General features: G+C 44.4%; 1 protein-coding gene and 1 pseudogene across 5 annotated transcripts; both read left to right on the forward strand.

Moving 5' to 3' along the window:
• The first annotated feature begins 402 nt into the window (after positions 1-402).
• On the forward strand, positions 403-3,966 carry LOC311107458 (annotated as a pseudogene). Its single transcript, XR_014615876.1, has 5 exons — positions 403-586; positions 1,498-1,854; positions 2,000-2,139; positions 2,318-2,378; positions 2,474-3,966. The product of XR_014615876.1 is annotated as an uncharacterized misc_RNA (transcript).
• Positions 3,967-4,964: 998 nt separating this feature from the next.
• LOC311107811 (uncharacterized protein) lies at positions 4,965-8,021 on the forward strand. 4 transcript variants are annotated; one of them, XM_084150368.1, is made up of 7 exons: positions 4,965-5,254; positions 5,511-5,827; positions 5,934-6,061; positions 6,222-6,366; positions 6,560-7,346; positions 7,506-7,618; positions 7,909-8,021. In XM_084150368.1, exons 2-7 carry the CDS (start codon positions 5,533-5,535, stop codon positions 7,944-7,946), a joined length of 1,506 nt encoding a protein of 501 aa, XP_084006494.1. In that variant the 5' UTR covers positions 4,965-5,254; positions 5,511-5,532; the 3' UTR covers positions 7,947-8,021. The 4 variants fall into 4 exon arrangements, with proteins under 4 accessions (XP_084006494.1, XP_084006491.1, XP_084006493.1 ...); XM_084150365.1 differs by lacking the exon at positions 7,909-8,021 and having other exon boundaries at positions 7,506-7,850; XM_084150367.1 differs by lacking the exon at positions 7,909-8,021 and having other exon boundaries at positions 5,165-5,254; positions 6,246-6,366; positions 7,506-7,777.
• The last annotated feature ends 8,034 nt before the right edge of the window (positions 8,022-16,055 follow it).

Here is a 16,055-nt window from a genome sequence, read left to right on the forward strand (position 1 = left end):
ATGCAGACCGCAATGTAGGGCGTTTCTTGATGTGGGTGTTCCCTGCTATCAGCAAACGCCCATTGATACCTGCAATTGGTCAGTTCTGGTGTTATGGGCTGATGGTTTCTTGACACAGATGATTTGTTTACAGAACAGGTTAGGATCATTCACGTGGCAGGTTAGGAAACTAAGGTTAAGGTTAGGAAAAGGGTTAGGCATTGGTACCATGCTACAGTTTGACAACAACCGTTGTCCCCGGCAAAAGAAACAGCCACGGACCAATGGCGAGCATCAATGGGTGTAACTTGATATCAAGAAACGCCTATATCAGAAAACGCCCCTAATAGCGGTCTGCAATTACATTCTTCTTGGCGCAGAGGCCAAAGCAACATCGAAATCCCTAGGTAAAATCGCGAGGGTAGGTCGCGGACGAGAGGAAGTCCACATGGAAAAATGGTAGCTACTATAGTACAGTCTGCATTTCAGTGGACAGTTAAACAACAGTAAATATTGTTTATTGCATGCTCCATAGGTTGAAGATATACACCCAAATACGTCAACGACAAAGCCAACGGAGTTGTTTTAGGGACCGCTGTTTTTGAAGGTTCGTGTTGTCCGTTATAGCCTTTAATGAGACTGCCATTAGAGATTGTCTTTTTTTTTAGGGACCGCTGCCATGTTTACTTTTCGCACGCGGAGCCCCCTCTAGCTGTGCACATTCCAGCATGTGTTGAATTTGCTCGTCTGTAAGCAATGCATAAACCTCTGTGAATGATGGCAACCTTATAAACAGTATACCATGCAAGTATTGACGTATTTTATCAAGTTAACTATTGTGACATGGTATCTTAACTCGTTTATGCTAGTTAGCCCACAATGTCTTCATCGGAGTCAAGTACGTGAAAGTTAAATATTTAAAGTATTTGAAGTTTGTAGCTAGACGACAAAAACATCAAATTACCAGCTTTGATCACTAGTCAGCTACTATTCAGCATCTGGGCTCCTGAGTGGCGCAGTGGTCTAAGGCACTGCATCGCAGTGCTAACTGTGCCACTAGAGATCCTGGTTCGAATCCAGGCTCTGTCGCAGCCGGCCGCGACCGGGAGACCCATGGGGCGGCGCACAATTGGCCCAGCGTCGTCCAGGGTAGGGGAGGGAATGGCCGGCAGGGATGTAGCTCAGTTGATAGAGCATGGCGTTTGCAACGCCAGGGTTGTGGGTTCGATTCCCACGGGGAGCCAGTATATATATACATATATATATATATATATATATATACAAAAAAAAAATGTATTCACTAACTGTAAGTCGCTCTGGATAAGAGCGTCTGCTAAATGACGAAAATGTAAATCTGTCTTTTTAGTTTGAAACAGCTTTATCCACCGACTTTATTTTGTCAAATAAACACCCCAAATACTTTACCTTACCTTGGATACATTACAGCGTTGGTCTATTGTATGCAACTAGATATACCACCTCGCCTGTGGCCTTAACATGATTCTTCTTGATTGATAGCTGAGCTTCCAGCTGGTGCACCTGGGTGACGTCACACAGACCTGAGTCGGGTGGAAGCGGAGCCAGTTAATCCAGAGATGTCAGAGAAGGTGCAGAATGCCTTTAGGGTGCAGTTGTCCTCTGTCATGGACTCCCTGCTCACAGCGGCTGTGTGTGAGATCGCCAAAGTCTTTGAGGGCAGTCTGAGTCAGCAGCAGGAGGAGCTGACACAGAGAGGAGACGAGATCTCTGCATTGAAGGGGAAGCTGAAGCAGGCAGAGAGGAGGTTGAAGGAGGGATTAAAAGGAGGAGAGGACCTGGACAATACCTCTGGACAAACAGTCTCTTCCATGATGACAATTTCTGAGACAGAAGAAGGTAAGTTGATAATGCGTAGACAAATAGCAACATATCATTTCAGGGCTTGTTGACTGTGTAGTTATGCATGTTTTCTCTCCCAGTTGGTGTCAGCTGAGCTCTATTACATTTCTCATTCAATTTCTATCTTTGGGTTTCAATGCAGTACCCGATTGGTGCGAGCCCCTTCAGTCAGAAGATTCCTTAATTCCGCTCTCAAAGATCAAAAAGGAAAATAAGTCGCCATGGGTGGACCTGCGACCACTGAGTGTGTGTCTATGGCGCATCCCTAACATCAAAATAGAGGTTAGTGACCGGTCCGGTGTAGGAAACCTGAATCAATAAACAGTCATTATGCACACCCAAATATAGCACACGGACTGAACATAATAAGTGGCTTCTGTTTAGAATTAGGTTAAATGTCTGCTTTATTAGTACTGACTGATCATATTCTGATCATAATCATTATGAGTCTGTGTTTTAGCAGGCTGAAGATTTTGATAACCACCTGCTGACGGCCCTAGCCAGGAGTCCTCCACGAAAAGGTAAGAGTAAATCATCCTTGTCGCTCGTAATTGTAATTCAGTTCCTGGTGCAGGACATCATCACTGACTCCATGCTTTTTGCTCCTTTTTTGCAGGGTCGGCTGCAGAGTGGTTGTTGAACAGACGGTTAAGAGACTTACCTGAACTGAGTGCGACAGGGTCAGGGTATGGTCAGGGTTCAGTGGGACGCGGTCGGGGGCAGGGGCTGAGGATGACCCATGGTCGTCTGCTGCGTATGCTCAAACAAGAAAAGCCGGAACCCCAGAGCAGTGACTTATCAAACAAGAATGTCTTGAGCCACCGCACAAGACAAGGAAAAGATAGTGACTTACAAAACAAACACAGTGAGGGCAGACATGGGGAAACGAGTGACATAGTGAAGAAGGTAGGAAGGAAAAGAAAGCATTTCAAAATGGATCCTGATGCGGACGAACAAGCGACAATCAGTGGAACTGACAAGTGTTTCAGCTGCAAATACTGTGGGAAGGGCTTTGGCCGTGAGTTTGGTCTTTCTGTGCACATGAGGAGTCATAAAAACGTGAAAATCAAGGGGACATACAAATGTCCTCAGTGTCCCAAAAGGTTTCATTACCCAAGTGTACTTCGTGCACACATGTGTAACAGCCACGAGAAGAAGAAACCTTGCTCCAGCGTCAACGAAATGTCAGACTCCATCAAGCAAAAAGTGAAACCCCTCTCCCCCAGCAGAGCCAAGACTACTTCCTGCAACAACAAACCTCTCTCTGCCAGCAAGGCTAAACCTCTCTCCCCGAAAGACAAACCTACGTCCCCAAACAATAAAGCTAGCACATCCAAAGAAAGCAGCACATATTCAAAACTGTATTCTTGTTACGTTTGCCTTAAGAAATACTCTACTGGACAGTCCCTGCGGGACCATGAGCGCATTCACACAGGTGAGAGACCATACCCTTGTAACCAGTGTGGGCAGAGGTTCCGTGTAAAGCAGTTCCTGACATTACACTTGCGTAAAGCCCATACGAATGTGTACGGGGGTGACGAGAGCAGCGGAGACCTCTCCTGGACTGCACCAGTGGAGGAACCCATGGAAATTGGTGCAGAGCAGCAACCTGCCATCAAGTCAAAAGGAAAAGATGATCAACAAGCAAAGGCAAACAGCAAATGGAAGCAAATGACAGAAACAGACGGCCTGTTCCACTGCACAGTGTGTAAAAAGCTGCTAAGTTCACAGATTAGCCTCGTTCAACACTTCCGCATCCACACAGGTGAGAAACCGCTGAACTGCGAAGTGTGGCAAGAAATTCCGCTGCCATCCCGTCTTGATCAGCCACCGGAGGTCCGCCCACCCGGGAAAGAAGTACCGGTGCCTGAAGTGTGTGAAGCAATTTGAGACCATGGCAGAACGTAATAGACATTTGCTACAAGTCCACCAGTTCAAGAAACAGAACCCGCGATCCCACTGTCCTCGCTGTAGCAGGACTTTCCACAACAGTAACTACATTAGGATCCACTATGAAACAGTCCATGCCTGAGTCCATATGGCTTGGCTCAGTCAAATTGGAATGTTCAGCCGGGCCGAGGTCAATTCCAATTATATTCAGGAGATACATTTGTTACGTCTATTTGAAGTTAAATTTGGGATTTGAAAAGTGCTGTTCATTTTCAATGAGGGTTTTTGTAATCATTGACTGATGAAAAAGGAATTGACCCCAACCCTGGTACCCAGTGAACTAACATGATGCTGAGAGAAGATGAGGAAAGAGCAAACTCAATAAAAGTTGATATGGTGATCAATCCGTTTTCTTGTGGGTAGCAGGTTGTCAGCTAATCAATTTATTTGGTTTTTTTTTAAGTCAGTGCCAGACTGGTTTATGATGATTTGATTTAGGCATGATTTTTGTATTATGTTTCCCGTTTTTGTTATATGTCTCTGATATTGTTTATATCATGTATTATTATGACAAATGTAACATTAATTGTACTGTATATTGGGCTCCCTAGTGGCGCAGCGTCTAAGGCACTGCATCTCAGTGTTTGAGGCGTCACTACAGACCCCCGATTCCAGGCTGGATCACAACCAGCGGTGATTGGGAGTCCCATTTGGCCCAGCGTCGTCCGGGTTTGGCCGGTGTAGGCCGTCATTGTAAATAAGAATTTGTTCTTAACTGACTTGCCTAGTTAAATAAAGGAAAAATAAAAAAATATTGCCCCTGCACAGGGCAGAGAAGACCCATGTTTCTATCTCTTCTGATAATATGTTTGTTCCAACAGCTTTTTTTAAACATAAATAAAATCTGACATACTGGAGGTTGGCTTTTTTTAATAAGGCATTCAAAATGCATACTCCAATTACGGTTTTCAGTGACCTTTTATGAATGACAATGATTGCACAAACATTGACAGTAAAAACCTTAATAACAAAAATGAAATGTTCCCCGTTTGCTTGGACAATAACTATTATTTCAAGCCGTTAGATCTTCAGGTTGGTGTGTCGTTTTTGTTTTGTCAATGTGCAGTGTATCCAAACTGTGGTCACCTTTGGTTCCACTGCTATCAATCTCCCATCATCCAGTTAGTGAACTACTTAGGAGAAACTGAAGTCACACTATCGCGAGACTGAGAATCAACATGGCTCGCTTCCACAGATTTCGCTAGCCATTTTAGTCAATAGAAAAATGCAAATTTCTGCGAATTTAAGTTGTCTACTCGAATTCCAAATGACTCGGCTACTACAGCTAGTACTGTATCTACATACAGAAGCTGCTCTTCCAGGTGTCTTGCATCCCCGTTAACGAGCTAGCTAGATAACGTTAGCTGAGTCTGCCTTCCAGAATTAACCTTGTTTAGTTATCTAGCTTGATTCGCCTGGCTACAGTCTTCACAGTGCTTGTTTTGTAGTAAGTGTCATCTTTTATTATTAGTATGTAGACTGGATGTTAGTGGTCTAGCTAGCTAACGAGAAGAGATTTTGGCTGGGTGTTGGCTACTTGGCTAGGTAGCTAACGTTAGCTAGATAGTTATGCTTCAGACTGGCTCAGAACGAGATTATTGTGGTGGAGAGGAGACAGACACAGGTTGACTCCAACATCACTATGTCAGATAGATGGTCAAATCTTTCTAAAATACTGCTGCGTCTCTCTACCTTTCCTCCAGAGCAGGGGGTAAGGACGCAACGATGCTGGACTCTGTGAGGAATGCTTTCCACGCGCAGCTAGCCACCGTCATGGACTCTCTGCTGGCGGCAGCGGTGTGTGAGATAGCAAAGATCTTCGAGAGCAGTCTGTGTGAGCAGCAGGAAGAGCTAATGCAGAGAGGAGAGAAGATCACAGCCCTGAGGGAGAGGCTGGAGCAGGCAGAGAGGAGGTTGAAGAAGGAAGGAGATGGAGGAGATGGCCTACTAGATGTGATAGAAGGACCAGAAAGGAAAATATTAGATGACAGCCCTAGGCAGCAGTCTGAACCTAGAGCTGGTAAGAGAATCGGATGCGTCTCGTCTCCTCTTGTACTGATTTTAGGAAAATGTATTTTGAAACTAACCCTAAACTACTGTCTGTCTGTCCTGCTCCGTCTGTGCAGGTTCAAGCTGGGAGTCGGATGTCGCCACCTCTGAGACCTCCCCACTGGTCCAGGACAGGGGGTGTAAGAAGCCCCCCAGGATGAAAAAGGAGGAGACAGAGCTGGAGGGGACTTCCATCAAAGAAGAGGTTAGTCACAGTCATTCTCTAACACGATAAGAATGTCTGTCTTTCAGTCTTCTTACTGAGATAGTCATGTTGAGTTGTTTTCAATGATGAACTAATTCGAAGGCTTTTAACACTGCTCTGACGCTGGCCCCCACATTAACGTTTTATTTTCTCCCTTCAGCTTAAACATTGCCCTCTTCCACAGTTTGAAGAGCCCCACCCTGCCCATGTGGAGGGGAAGGGCCAAGGGCCAGGGGGGAGCTGTGCTGCTGGGGGCCAGAGGCTGGGAGACCCCCTGTCTGACACACCAGGGACCAAGGCAAAGTGTAAGGACTTTTAACCCTTAACCAATCAATCCACACATTTGTGCTTTAGATCAAGTGAACCTCTGTTGCATTGGGCTTGTGTCTGCATATGTGGAGTAATTGTAGATTTCATTATTGTAGAGTTGTTGGTTTGTATGTTTTGTCCTCCATTCTTGATGTTTCTTTAAATATCTCTGTTCCTATCTCTTGCTAGTATCCCATTGGGAGGGAGACCATAGACCTCTTCAGAGCCAGAGCTCCACTTCCTTCTTCCAAGATCCCCGGGTTGGAAATGTTTCCCCCAGACCCGACCACAGGTCTCCTGGGCTTGACCCCTGGGCGAGTGGGGTTCCTCTAGACCTTCAGGATCCCAGCTTCCTGGACCAGAGCCCAGACCAGGTACTAGAGCAGAGAGAGCCCCGACAGTCACAGGACCAAACCAACCAATCCCAGATAGGCCTGAGACCAAGAGACGACAGAGGGAGGGGCCTAGTTCATCAGAACCGCTGGTCATTGGCTTCCAAGGACCCAATCAGACCACACCCCAACACACACACACACGCTCACAAACATGCACACGGTCACGCACACACACTTGGCGGGGCAAGACCCTACACCTGCCCGTACTGCGGCAAGAGCTTCAGCTACCCGTCCCACCAGCGCAGGCACCTGCTGCGCCACACGGGGGTGAGAATGTACCCCTGCTTGGTGTGTGACAAGAGCTTCCTGACTCCGTCAGAGCTCACAGTGCACACCCGCGTCCACACAGGGGAGAGGCCATTTGGCTGCACCCAGTGTGGGAAGCGTTTTGCCCGCAGCGGGAACCTCCGGGCCCACCAGAGAGATGTCCACCTGGGGAAGAGACCCTTCGTCTGCCAGGAGTGTGGCAAGAGGTTCGCCCACAGGGGCAACCTGAGGGTGCACCACCAGAGGGTACACCAGGGCCTGCCATACCATGAGGATGAGTACGACCAGGATGGCAACGCTCTCCCCTCTACTGGGTAAAGGGGCAGGATAACAGGGTCACATTCAGTAGGAGCTAATGAGAGAATATATTTTAAGATGGAAAATGAAAATGAGTGTTCTTATTTAGCATTTTTGTCTTATGTGAATTAAGCCTGCCTGTAACTCTCTTTGCATTTTGAACGAATGTCCCATAGGAATGACTTTACCTGTCGAGAGACAATGTTGAAGAGACAGGAAATTGAGAGACAGAGAAAGAAAAGCAGCACTCCCTACAAAGAGGAAGAGAGGGGGTTACATCATTTCAAAGGTTGGCCTGCCCGTAGTTGTTTTTATACTGAGAGGAACGGTGCTTCATTTTCTTTTTGCCCTTTAGTTACTGTACATGGTTGTGTATGTTAGCAAAAGTGATACAAGTAGAAGCTGATTATGTTTCATACGATAGCATAACATTCCCTATTTTGTCTCAATGCTGTTCATCCTCCATGTGTACTGTTCATATAAAGTAATTAACCTAAATAAAACAAGGTGTATTCATGGTCAATCTTACAATGATGAAACAGTATCTTATTTCTGAATATGCTTTCTTTGGTCCATAAGGTCAGGATGTTTGTCAAAGTGAGAGAGGAAAAGCATGAACAAGATTCTAGAAGGTACAGTACTGTTTTCTGGGTAAGTGCAGTACCATTGATTAACACCAGAGAGCATTCTTATTGCTGTATTCACCATTGTAAATGCATAGAAATCTAATGAAAATGTATTTGTCACATGCTCCGAATACAACAGGTGTAGACCTTACCGTGAAATGCTTACTTACAAGCCCTTAACCAACAATGTGTTTTTAAAAAGTAAGTAAGAAAAATTTGCTTGACTACGGGAAAAATAGTAACAATAAAATAACAATAACGAGGCTATATACAAGGGGTACCGGTACCAAGTCAATGTGCGGGAGTACGGGTTAGTCAAGGTAATATGTCGTATGTAGGTAAGGGTAAAGTGACTATACATAAATAATAAACAGAGAGTAGTAGTGTGTATGTGTGTGAGTGTCTGTGTGAGTGTGTTGGAGTGTCAGTGTGGTATGTGTGAGTACATCGAGCCTGTGCAAGAGAGTCAGTGCAAAAAATATAAATCATAATAAAATAAGTCTGGGTAGCCATTTTAACTGTTCAGCAGTATTATGGCTTGAAGGTAGAAGCTGTTAAGGAGCCTTTTGGTCCCAGACTTGGTTCTCCGGTACCGCTTGCCGTGCGGTAGCAGAGAGAACTGTCTATGACTTGGGTGGCTGGAGTCTTTGACAGTTTTTAAGGCCTTCCTCTGACACTGCCTGCTATACAGGTCCTGGATGGCGGGAAGCTCGGCCCCAGTGATGTACTGGGCCGTACACACTATGCTCTGTAGTGCCTTGCGGTCGGTTGCCGAGAAGTTACCATACCAAGCGGTGATGCAACCAGTCAGGATGCTCTCGATGGTGCAGCTGTGGAACCTTTTGAGGGTCTGCGGTCCCATGACACATTTTTCTGCCTCCTGAGGGGGAATAGGCATTGCTGTGCCCTCTTCGAGACTTTGTTGGTGCGTTTGGACCGTGATGTGGACACCAAGGAACTTGAAGTTCTCGACCTGCTCAACTACAGTCCCGTCGATGTGAATGGGGGCGTGCTCGGCCCTACTTTTCCTGTAGTCCACTATCAGCTCCTTTGTCTTGCTCACGGTGAGTGAGAGGTTGTTGTCCTCCTCCCTATTGGCTGTCTCATCGTCGTCGGTGATCGTCGGAAAACTTAATGATGATATTGGAATCGTGGGTGAACAGGGAGTATAAGAGGGAACTAAGCACGCACTCCTGAGGGGCCCCTGTGTTGAGAGTCAGTGTGGCAAATGTGTTGTTGCCTACCCTCACCACCTGGGGGGTGGCCAGTCAGGAAGTCCAGGATCCAGTTGCAGAAGGAGGTGTTCAGTCCCAGGGTCCTTAGCTTAGTGATGAGCTTGGAGGGCACTATGGTGTTGAACGCTGAGCTGTAGTCAATGAACAGCATTCTCACGTAGGTGTTCCTTTTGTCCAGGTGGGAAAGGGCAGTGTGGAGTGCAATAGAGATTGCGTCGTCTGTAGATCTGTTGGGGCGGTATGCAAATTGGAGTGGGTCCAGGGTTTCTGGGATGATTGTGTTGATGTGAGCCATGACCAGCCTTTCAAAGCAGTTCATGGCTACAGATGTGAGTGCTACGGGGTGGTAATCATTTAGGCAGGCAGGTTACCTTGGCATTCTTGGGCACAGGGACTATGGGGATCTGCTTGAAACATGTAGGTATTACAGACTGGGTTAGAGAGAGGTTGAAAATATCAGTGAAGACACTTGCCAGCTGGTCAGCGCATGCTCTGAGTACACATCCTGGTAATCCGTCTGGCCCTGAGGAGAGTGTGAGAGTGTGATCACACAGTCTTCCGGAACAGCTGGTGCTCTCATGCATGGTTCAGTGTTGCTTGCCTCGAAGCGAGCATAGAGCATTTAGCTCGTCTGGTAGGTTCGCGTCACTGGGGAGCTCGCGGCTGGGTTTTCGATCTTAGCCCGTGATAGTTTGCAAGCCCTGCCACATCCAACGAGCATCAGAGCCGGTGTAGTAGGATTCGATCTTAGTCCTGTATTGACGCTTTGCCTATTTGATGGTTCGGCGGAGGGCGTAGCAGGATTTTTTAATAAGCGTCTAGATTAGTGTCCAGCTCCTTGAAAGCGGCAGCTCTAGCCTTTAGCTCAGTGCGGATGTTGCCTGTAATCCATGGCCTCTGGTTGTGATATGTACGTACGGTCACTGTGGGGACGAAGTCGTCGATGCACTTATTGATGAAGCTGGTGACTGATGTGGTATACTCTTCAATGCCATCGGATGCCATAGAAGACATGCCAGTAATGTGTATATAGTGGGCTGGTTGAAGATGTCTGCCACATTAGCATGTTTTACATCTAGGGTGTGTGAAGCCTAATGGGCCTGCTGTCAGCTTAGCAAGTCACATTCTTGGCTTTTTACAGAGAGAAGTCCCTTTCCCCAGTTCCTTTAAGTATACTGTAAACATGAACTTTTGATTAGTACATCTCTGTCTTTCTTGCTCTCTCACTCTTTGTCTGTCTCTCTCTCTCACACACACACATTGACACACCTGAATACAGAGTAGCGTTCTCCTGGGTGGGCGTATTCCCTTGGCTGCTGAGGCCTTGATTTGTTCATTGCATAGAGCTCGAGGACTCTAGTGCCCAAAAGCCCGGTTTAGCATGGGCAGCGCCATTGAGCACTTTCACCATTTTTAAGTAGTCAACTAGGTGGGACTTCCTATGAGCTAGGGAGGATCACATAATTCTATCCAGGTCACCAGGAGGGATCAGCCAATGAATTATACTTGTCAGCAAACATTCCATAACTGTAGATGGCAGTAAATCGCCAACATTGCCTTTATACCTGTTCAAACAACACACTTCAGGTGGAAGTATGCACCCTTTCAGTTTGTTTGCCAACTCATACAAATATTAGAAGAAAATTGACTAGTTTAAAATGGAGCCTCAATGGTACTGCCCGTGCTCTCTCAGATGCCGTAATGTCACAGATACAATGATGCGATGTCTATCTAAGTCTATGGTTCACAGAAACATTACATTATCTAAGTCCCCCCCCCCCCCCCGATGACCGCTCCACTCCCCCAAGGTCACTATGCTCTCTCTGGGGTTGAACTTTTCCATTACAGACCTCAGACCCAATGCAATGTGTTCCATTAAAGACCACTGACTCAGGGCTTTTGTGTTATAGTGTCTCAGCCCCCAAATAGAGAGAAAGAGAGAGGGAACATGTACAGGGAGCACTATCAATGGTGTATCAATGGAACACTATCAGTGGGTGTTGGATATTTGTGTACATATGAGTGTATGGGTTAAGGGGATGGTCACAAAGGCTTTGCTGTGTATTCTGTTTATATATTTTGGTGTATGTAATCCCCTTTCAGCCCCTGTGAGCATAAGCAGCTTTGCACCCAGGGAGAGGAAACAAATGAACATTTAATCAGACAGATGCTGTGGTTGTGTGTGTGTGTTGGGAATGACATCACCCAAATATTATCAGACATTTGTATGACCTAAATAGGGTGGCTTTCAGTGGCAATGAACTTCAGAATGTGGGAATGTCCTTAATTGTAAATGTAATGGCCTGTGCCATTTCTGTCCATTTCTGTTATTGCTGTATTTCGACTAGGGATCTAACTATAATGCTATGTTTTCATTGATGTTGCATTTCACTTTAGGCCTATGTCTTCTCTTCCTCAGGCTGCTTGTAACATTTTCCAGAAAACTATTCCGGTACGGTGGGGGGTTATGGAGTCAATCGAATTATCGCCCCTCTGATGTATGTGTGTTTGGTGTGTGTATACCGTACAAACGTCCCTGTGTGTGTGTGTGTGTGTGGGTAATTGTACGTGTGTGTGTGTGTGTGACTTAACAGTGGGGGTTAGGGGTTTAGTGTCGCCTAAGGCTGCTCATAATCTACTCTATCGTCTGGTCCCCAGGGGCCATATTTTCATTTACGTTGCCATTACTGACTGTACTGGATCCTGCTTTAGGGGATTACAGTTCTGTCTGTAGCTGAAGGCAGCGTGTTTTTCCATCTACCAGACTGTACTCAAGCATTCACTTGATGTGCTAATAGTGTTTTTTTTGTTTTTTTGAATGGATCAGCTTAATATTGCAGATAGATTGTATCTTCTATCAATGTAATTGTCTGCATCACTTCCAATCCCTCATGTTTAAAAAAAATATATATATACTCCCCTTTATTACTTTTCAACCCCACCATCCTTTCCCTACTTGGAGTAAATTAGTGAACAACAATGCCCAGGCCTCTACTTCCGGTCTATACTTACTATCTACACCTTATGGACAGAGTTAATTTTACAATAATTATATTATATATATATATATATATACATTTATTAATTTTTTTGCTCCTGAACTACTTCTACTCTCAACCTCTCCGATCATTTTCATGATGTCCATCCGGTTTGCTTCTATATGCCATATCTTTCTAACTGTGCTCTTTCCCAAAAGCTCCCAACATACAACCTATATACTTATTATGGACACAGTATGCATACATTATTAGCTATCTTTGTTATTATTTGTTGTTATGTTATTAGTCCCATCCTTCAACTCTATTCAATACCTCCCATCTATCTCTTAACACCATCCATATAGGATTTCTATTTGCCATATATATTTCAACCGTACTGTGATGTTTTACAAAAGTTCTGAACCTTTCTATTCTCATTGCTTCTACAGATTGTGAATTAAAAATAAACATTTTTGCTAAAAGTATTATATTATTGATTGATTGACTATGACTTTTCAGATCACCCAGTAATGCTATCTGCAAGGTTAGCTCCAGGTAAATATTGCAATCCTTTAGCCATTCCTGGACCTGTGTCCAAAAACAAGCTACAAATGGACAGAACCAAAACAAATGATCTAATGATTCTGTCTCTTCACAGCAAAATCTGCAGAGCTGGGAAGATTGTATCCCCCATATAAATAACATTCTATTGGTAGCAAGAATTTTATATAATAATTTAAATTGAAAGATTCAAATTTTTGAATCCGGTGTCGTTTTGCGTGTCAGTTCATAAACACTATGCCATGGGATCGGTACGTCAAAGATCTCTTCCCAACTATTTTGCAATCTATATGGGACGGCTGTCAATCCTTTGGTCCTTAAGTGAAACTGATATACTTTTTTATTTATCACAGTTTTCCTTAACCAATTATGTTCTTTAATGCAAGGCCGACAGACAATTTCCTTACTTTCTCCCCCTTCCACTTTCCTCTTCCACTTTTGCGGTAAGGCTGCAATTATTTGGTTGTAATTTTGGGTAGAGCAGACATTTCCATATGTTTTTGTTAGCTGCATGTGCGACAACTCCACCAGTCCTACCGATGATATCATTTACGAAGATTATACCTTTTTTAAACATTCTGTCAAAAAATAAAGGTTTTTTGTCAATTAGTATATTTGAATTTAACCACAATATTTGTTGCATTATTTGTTCTGTTGTTTCTGGAGGATTAAATTGAAATTGCAACCAACTTTCTATGGCTTGTTTTAGAAATAGTGATATTTGGGAGATTATTTCCTTTTCAAATAACTGAAAGTGAGAGGTTGTAATCTGAATAAAGGGAAAAAGGCCTTTCTTGAACATTGGGTGAGACAATCTTACTAATTTGCTTAAGAACCAGTTCGGATTTAAGTATAACTTTTGTATGACTGAAGCTTTTAGTGATAGGTCTAATGCTTTAATATTTAATAAGTTCTGTCCTCCGAATTCATATTTATGTGCTAATAGTGTTAGCGGATGCTAGTTTAAAACGTTCATCTCTGGCGTCTATCTCGTAAGCCCTTTTGTGTCTGTGGAAATTTGGATTTTGACACTGTTGTGAATCCGAACCATTGGATATCATTTACTATCACAGCATTGTAAATAGAGCATTCTAGATCTGGTCACACTTTATTTGGTTAGTCTGGACAGTCCACTATACAGTGAGGGAAAAAATTATTTGATCCCCTGCTGATTTTGTACGTTTGCCCACTGACAAAGACATGATCAGTCTATAATTTGAACAGTGAGAGACAGAATAACAACAAAAAAATCCAGAAAAACGCATGTCAAAAATTGATTTGCATTTTAATGAGGGAAATAAGTATTTGACCCCTCTGCAAAACATGACTTAGTACTTGGTGGCAAAACCCTTGTTGGCAATCACAGAGGTCAGACATTTCTTGTAGTTGGCCACCAGGTTTGCACACATCTCAGGAGGGATTTTGTCCCACTCTTCTCCAAGTCATTAAGGTTTCGACGCTGACGTTTGGCAACTCGAACCTTCAGCTCCCTCCACAGATTTTCTATGGGATTAAGGTCTGGAGACCTTAATGTGCTTCTTTTTGAGCCACTCCTTTGTTGCCTTGGCCGTGTGTTTTGGGTCATTGTCATGCTGGAATACCCATCCACGACCTATTTTCAATGCCCTAGCTGAGGGAAGGAGGTTCTCACCCAAGATTTGACGGTACATGGCGCCGTCCATCGTCCCTTTGATGCGGTGAAGTTGTCCTGTCCCCTTAGCAGAAAAACACCCCCGAAGCATAATGTTTCCACCTCCATGTTTGACGGTGGGGATGGTGTTCTTGGGGTCATAGGCAGCATTCCTCCTCCTCCAAACACGACGAGTTGAGTTGATGCCAAAGAGCTCGATTTTGGTCTCATTTGACCACAACACTTTCACCCAGTTCTCCTCTGAATCATTCAGATGTTCATTGGCAAACTACAGACGGGCCTGTATATGTGCTTTCTTGAGCAGGGGGACCTTGTGGGCGCTGCAGGATTTCAGTCCTTCACGGCGTAGTGTGTTACCAATTGTTTTCTTGGTGACTATGGTCCCAGCTGCCTTGAGATCATTGACAAGATCCTCCCGTGTAGTTCTGGGCTGATTCCTCACCGTTCTCATGATCATTGCAACTCCACGAGGTGAGATCTTGCATGGAGCCCCAGGCCGAGGGAGATTGACAGTTATTTTGTGTTTCTTCCATTTGCGAATAATCGCACCAACTGTTGTCACCTTCTCACCAAGCTGCTTGGCGATGGTCTTGTAGCCCATTCCAGCCTTGTGTAGGTCTACAATCTTGTCCCTGACATCCTTGGAGAGCTCTTTGGTCTTGGCCATGGTGGAGAGTTTGGAATCTGATTGATTGATTGCTTCTGTGGACAGGTGTCTTTTATACAGGTAACAAACTGAGATTAGGAGCACTCCTTTAAGTGTGTGCTCCTAATCTCAGCTCGTTACCTGTATAAAAGACACCTGGGAGCCAGAAATCTTTCTGATTGAGAGGGGGTCAAATACTTATTTCCCTCATTAAAATACAAATCAATTTATACAATTTTTGACATGTGTTTTTCTGGATTTTGTTGTTGTTATTCTGTCTTTCACTGTTCAAATAAACCTACCATTAAAATTATAGACTGATCATTTCTTTGTCAGTGGGCAAACTTACAAAATCAGCAGGGGATCAAATACTTTTTTCCCTCACTGTAGATGCTCTACAAATGGTCATACTAGCAACAAACTATGTTGATAAGTAACTGCTTGCTAAGGTTAGGGTTAGGGTAAAGGGTAAGTTTAGGGTTATGATATGGGTTAAGGTTAGGGTTAGTAGATAGTTAGTTGAAATTTAACTGATAGTTTGTAGATAGTCTACAGATGACCTATCCAAATAAAGTGTTACCCTAGATCTATAATCTAAATATCTTGAGCATTCTAGCACTACCCGCAAACAACTGTGGATTTATCATAGAATTGCATATAGAATAAATTATAGGATGTCTATGGGATTTATAACCATTTAGATCTCACATCAACCCAGTGTGTATGAAAGGGGTGAGACCGGATTGACTAGGTTGGTGTGTAGTGTATTCCCCCTTTGGGAAAAACATGGATGGAATTACAGTGAATGTGCTTCCGATTTCTGTTTGGGAAGAGGGATGCCGGGATGGAGTGGGAGTTCATTATCCCGGTGCTCCAGAGTTCCTATGTATTCCGAGTGGCTCCTCGCTCTGTTGGTCGCTAGGCAACTCTGTGGCAGAGCGGAGCAGAGTGTTCCGGAGTGGGGGTTGGAGGAGGGGAAAAGGAAGAGCACCGGGTCACTAGGAACAGACAGTCACTCACAAGCATCAG

Source organism: Coregonus lavaretus (assembly GCF_964263955.1).
Source record: "Coregonus lavaretus genome assembly, chromosome: 32".
Classification (NCBI taxonomy): Eukaryota; Metazoa; Chordata; class Actinopteri; order Salmoniformes; family Salmonidae; genus Coregonus; species Coregonus lavaretus.

Excerpts from the sequence above, each read along its gene's own strand:
- LOC311107811 (XM_084150365.1), top strand. The coding sequence starts at position 5,533 with ATGCTGGACTCTGTGAGGAATGCTTTCCACGCGCAGCTAGCCACCGTC. Across the intron at positions 5,828-5,933 it reads GCAGTCTGAACCTAGAGCTG|GTTCAAGCTGGGAGTCGGAT; the intron begins GTAAGAGAATCG and ends CCGTCTGTGCAG. Across the intron at positions 7,347-7,505 it reads AACGCTCTCCCCTCTACTGG|GAATGACTTTACCTGTCGAG; the intron begins GTAAAGGGGCAG and ends AATGTCCCATAG.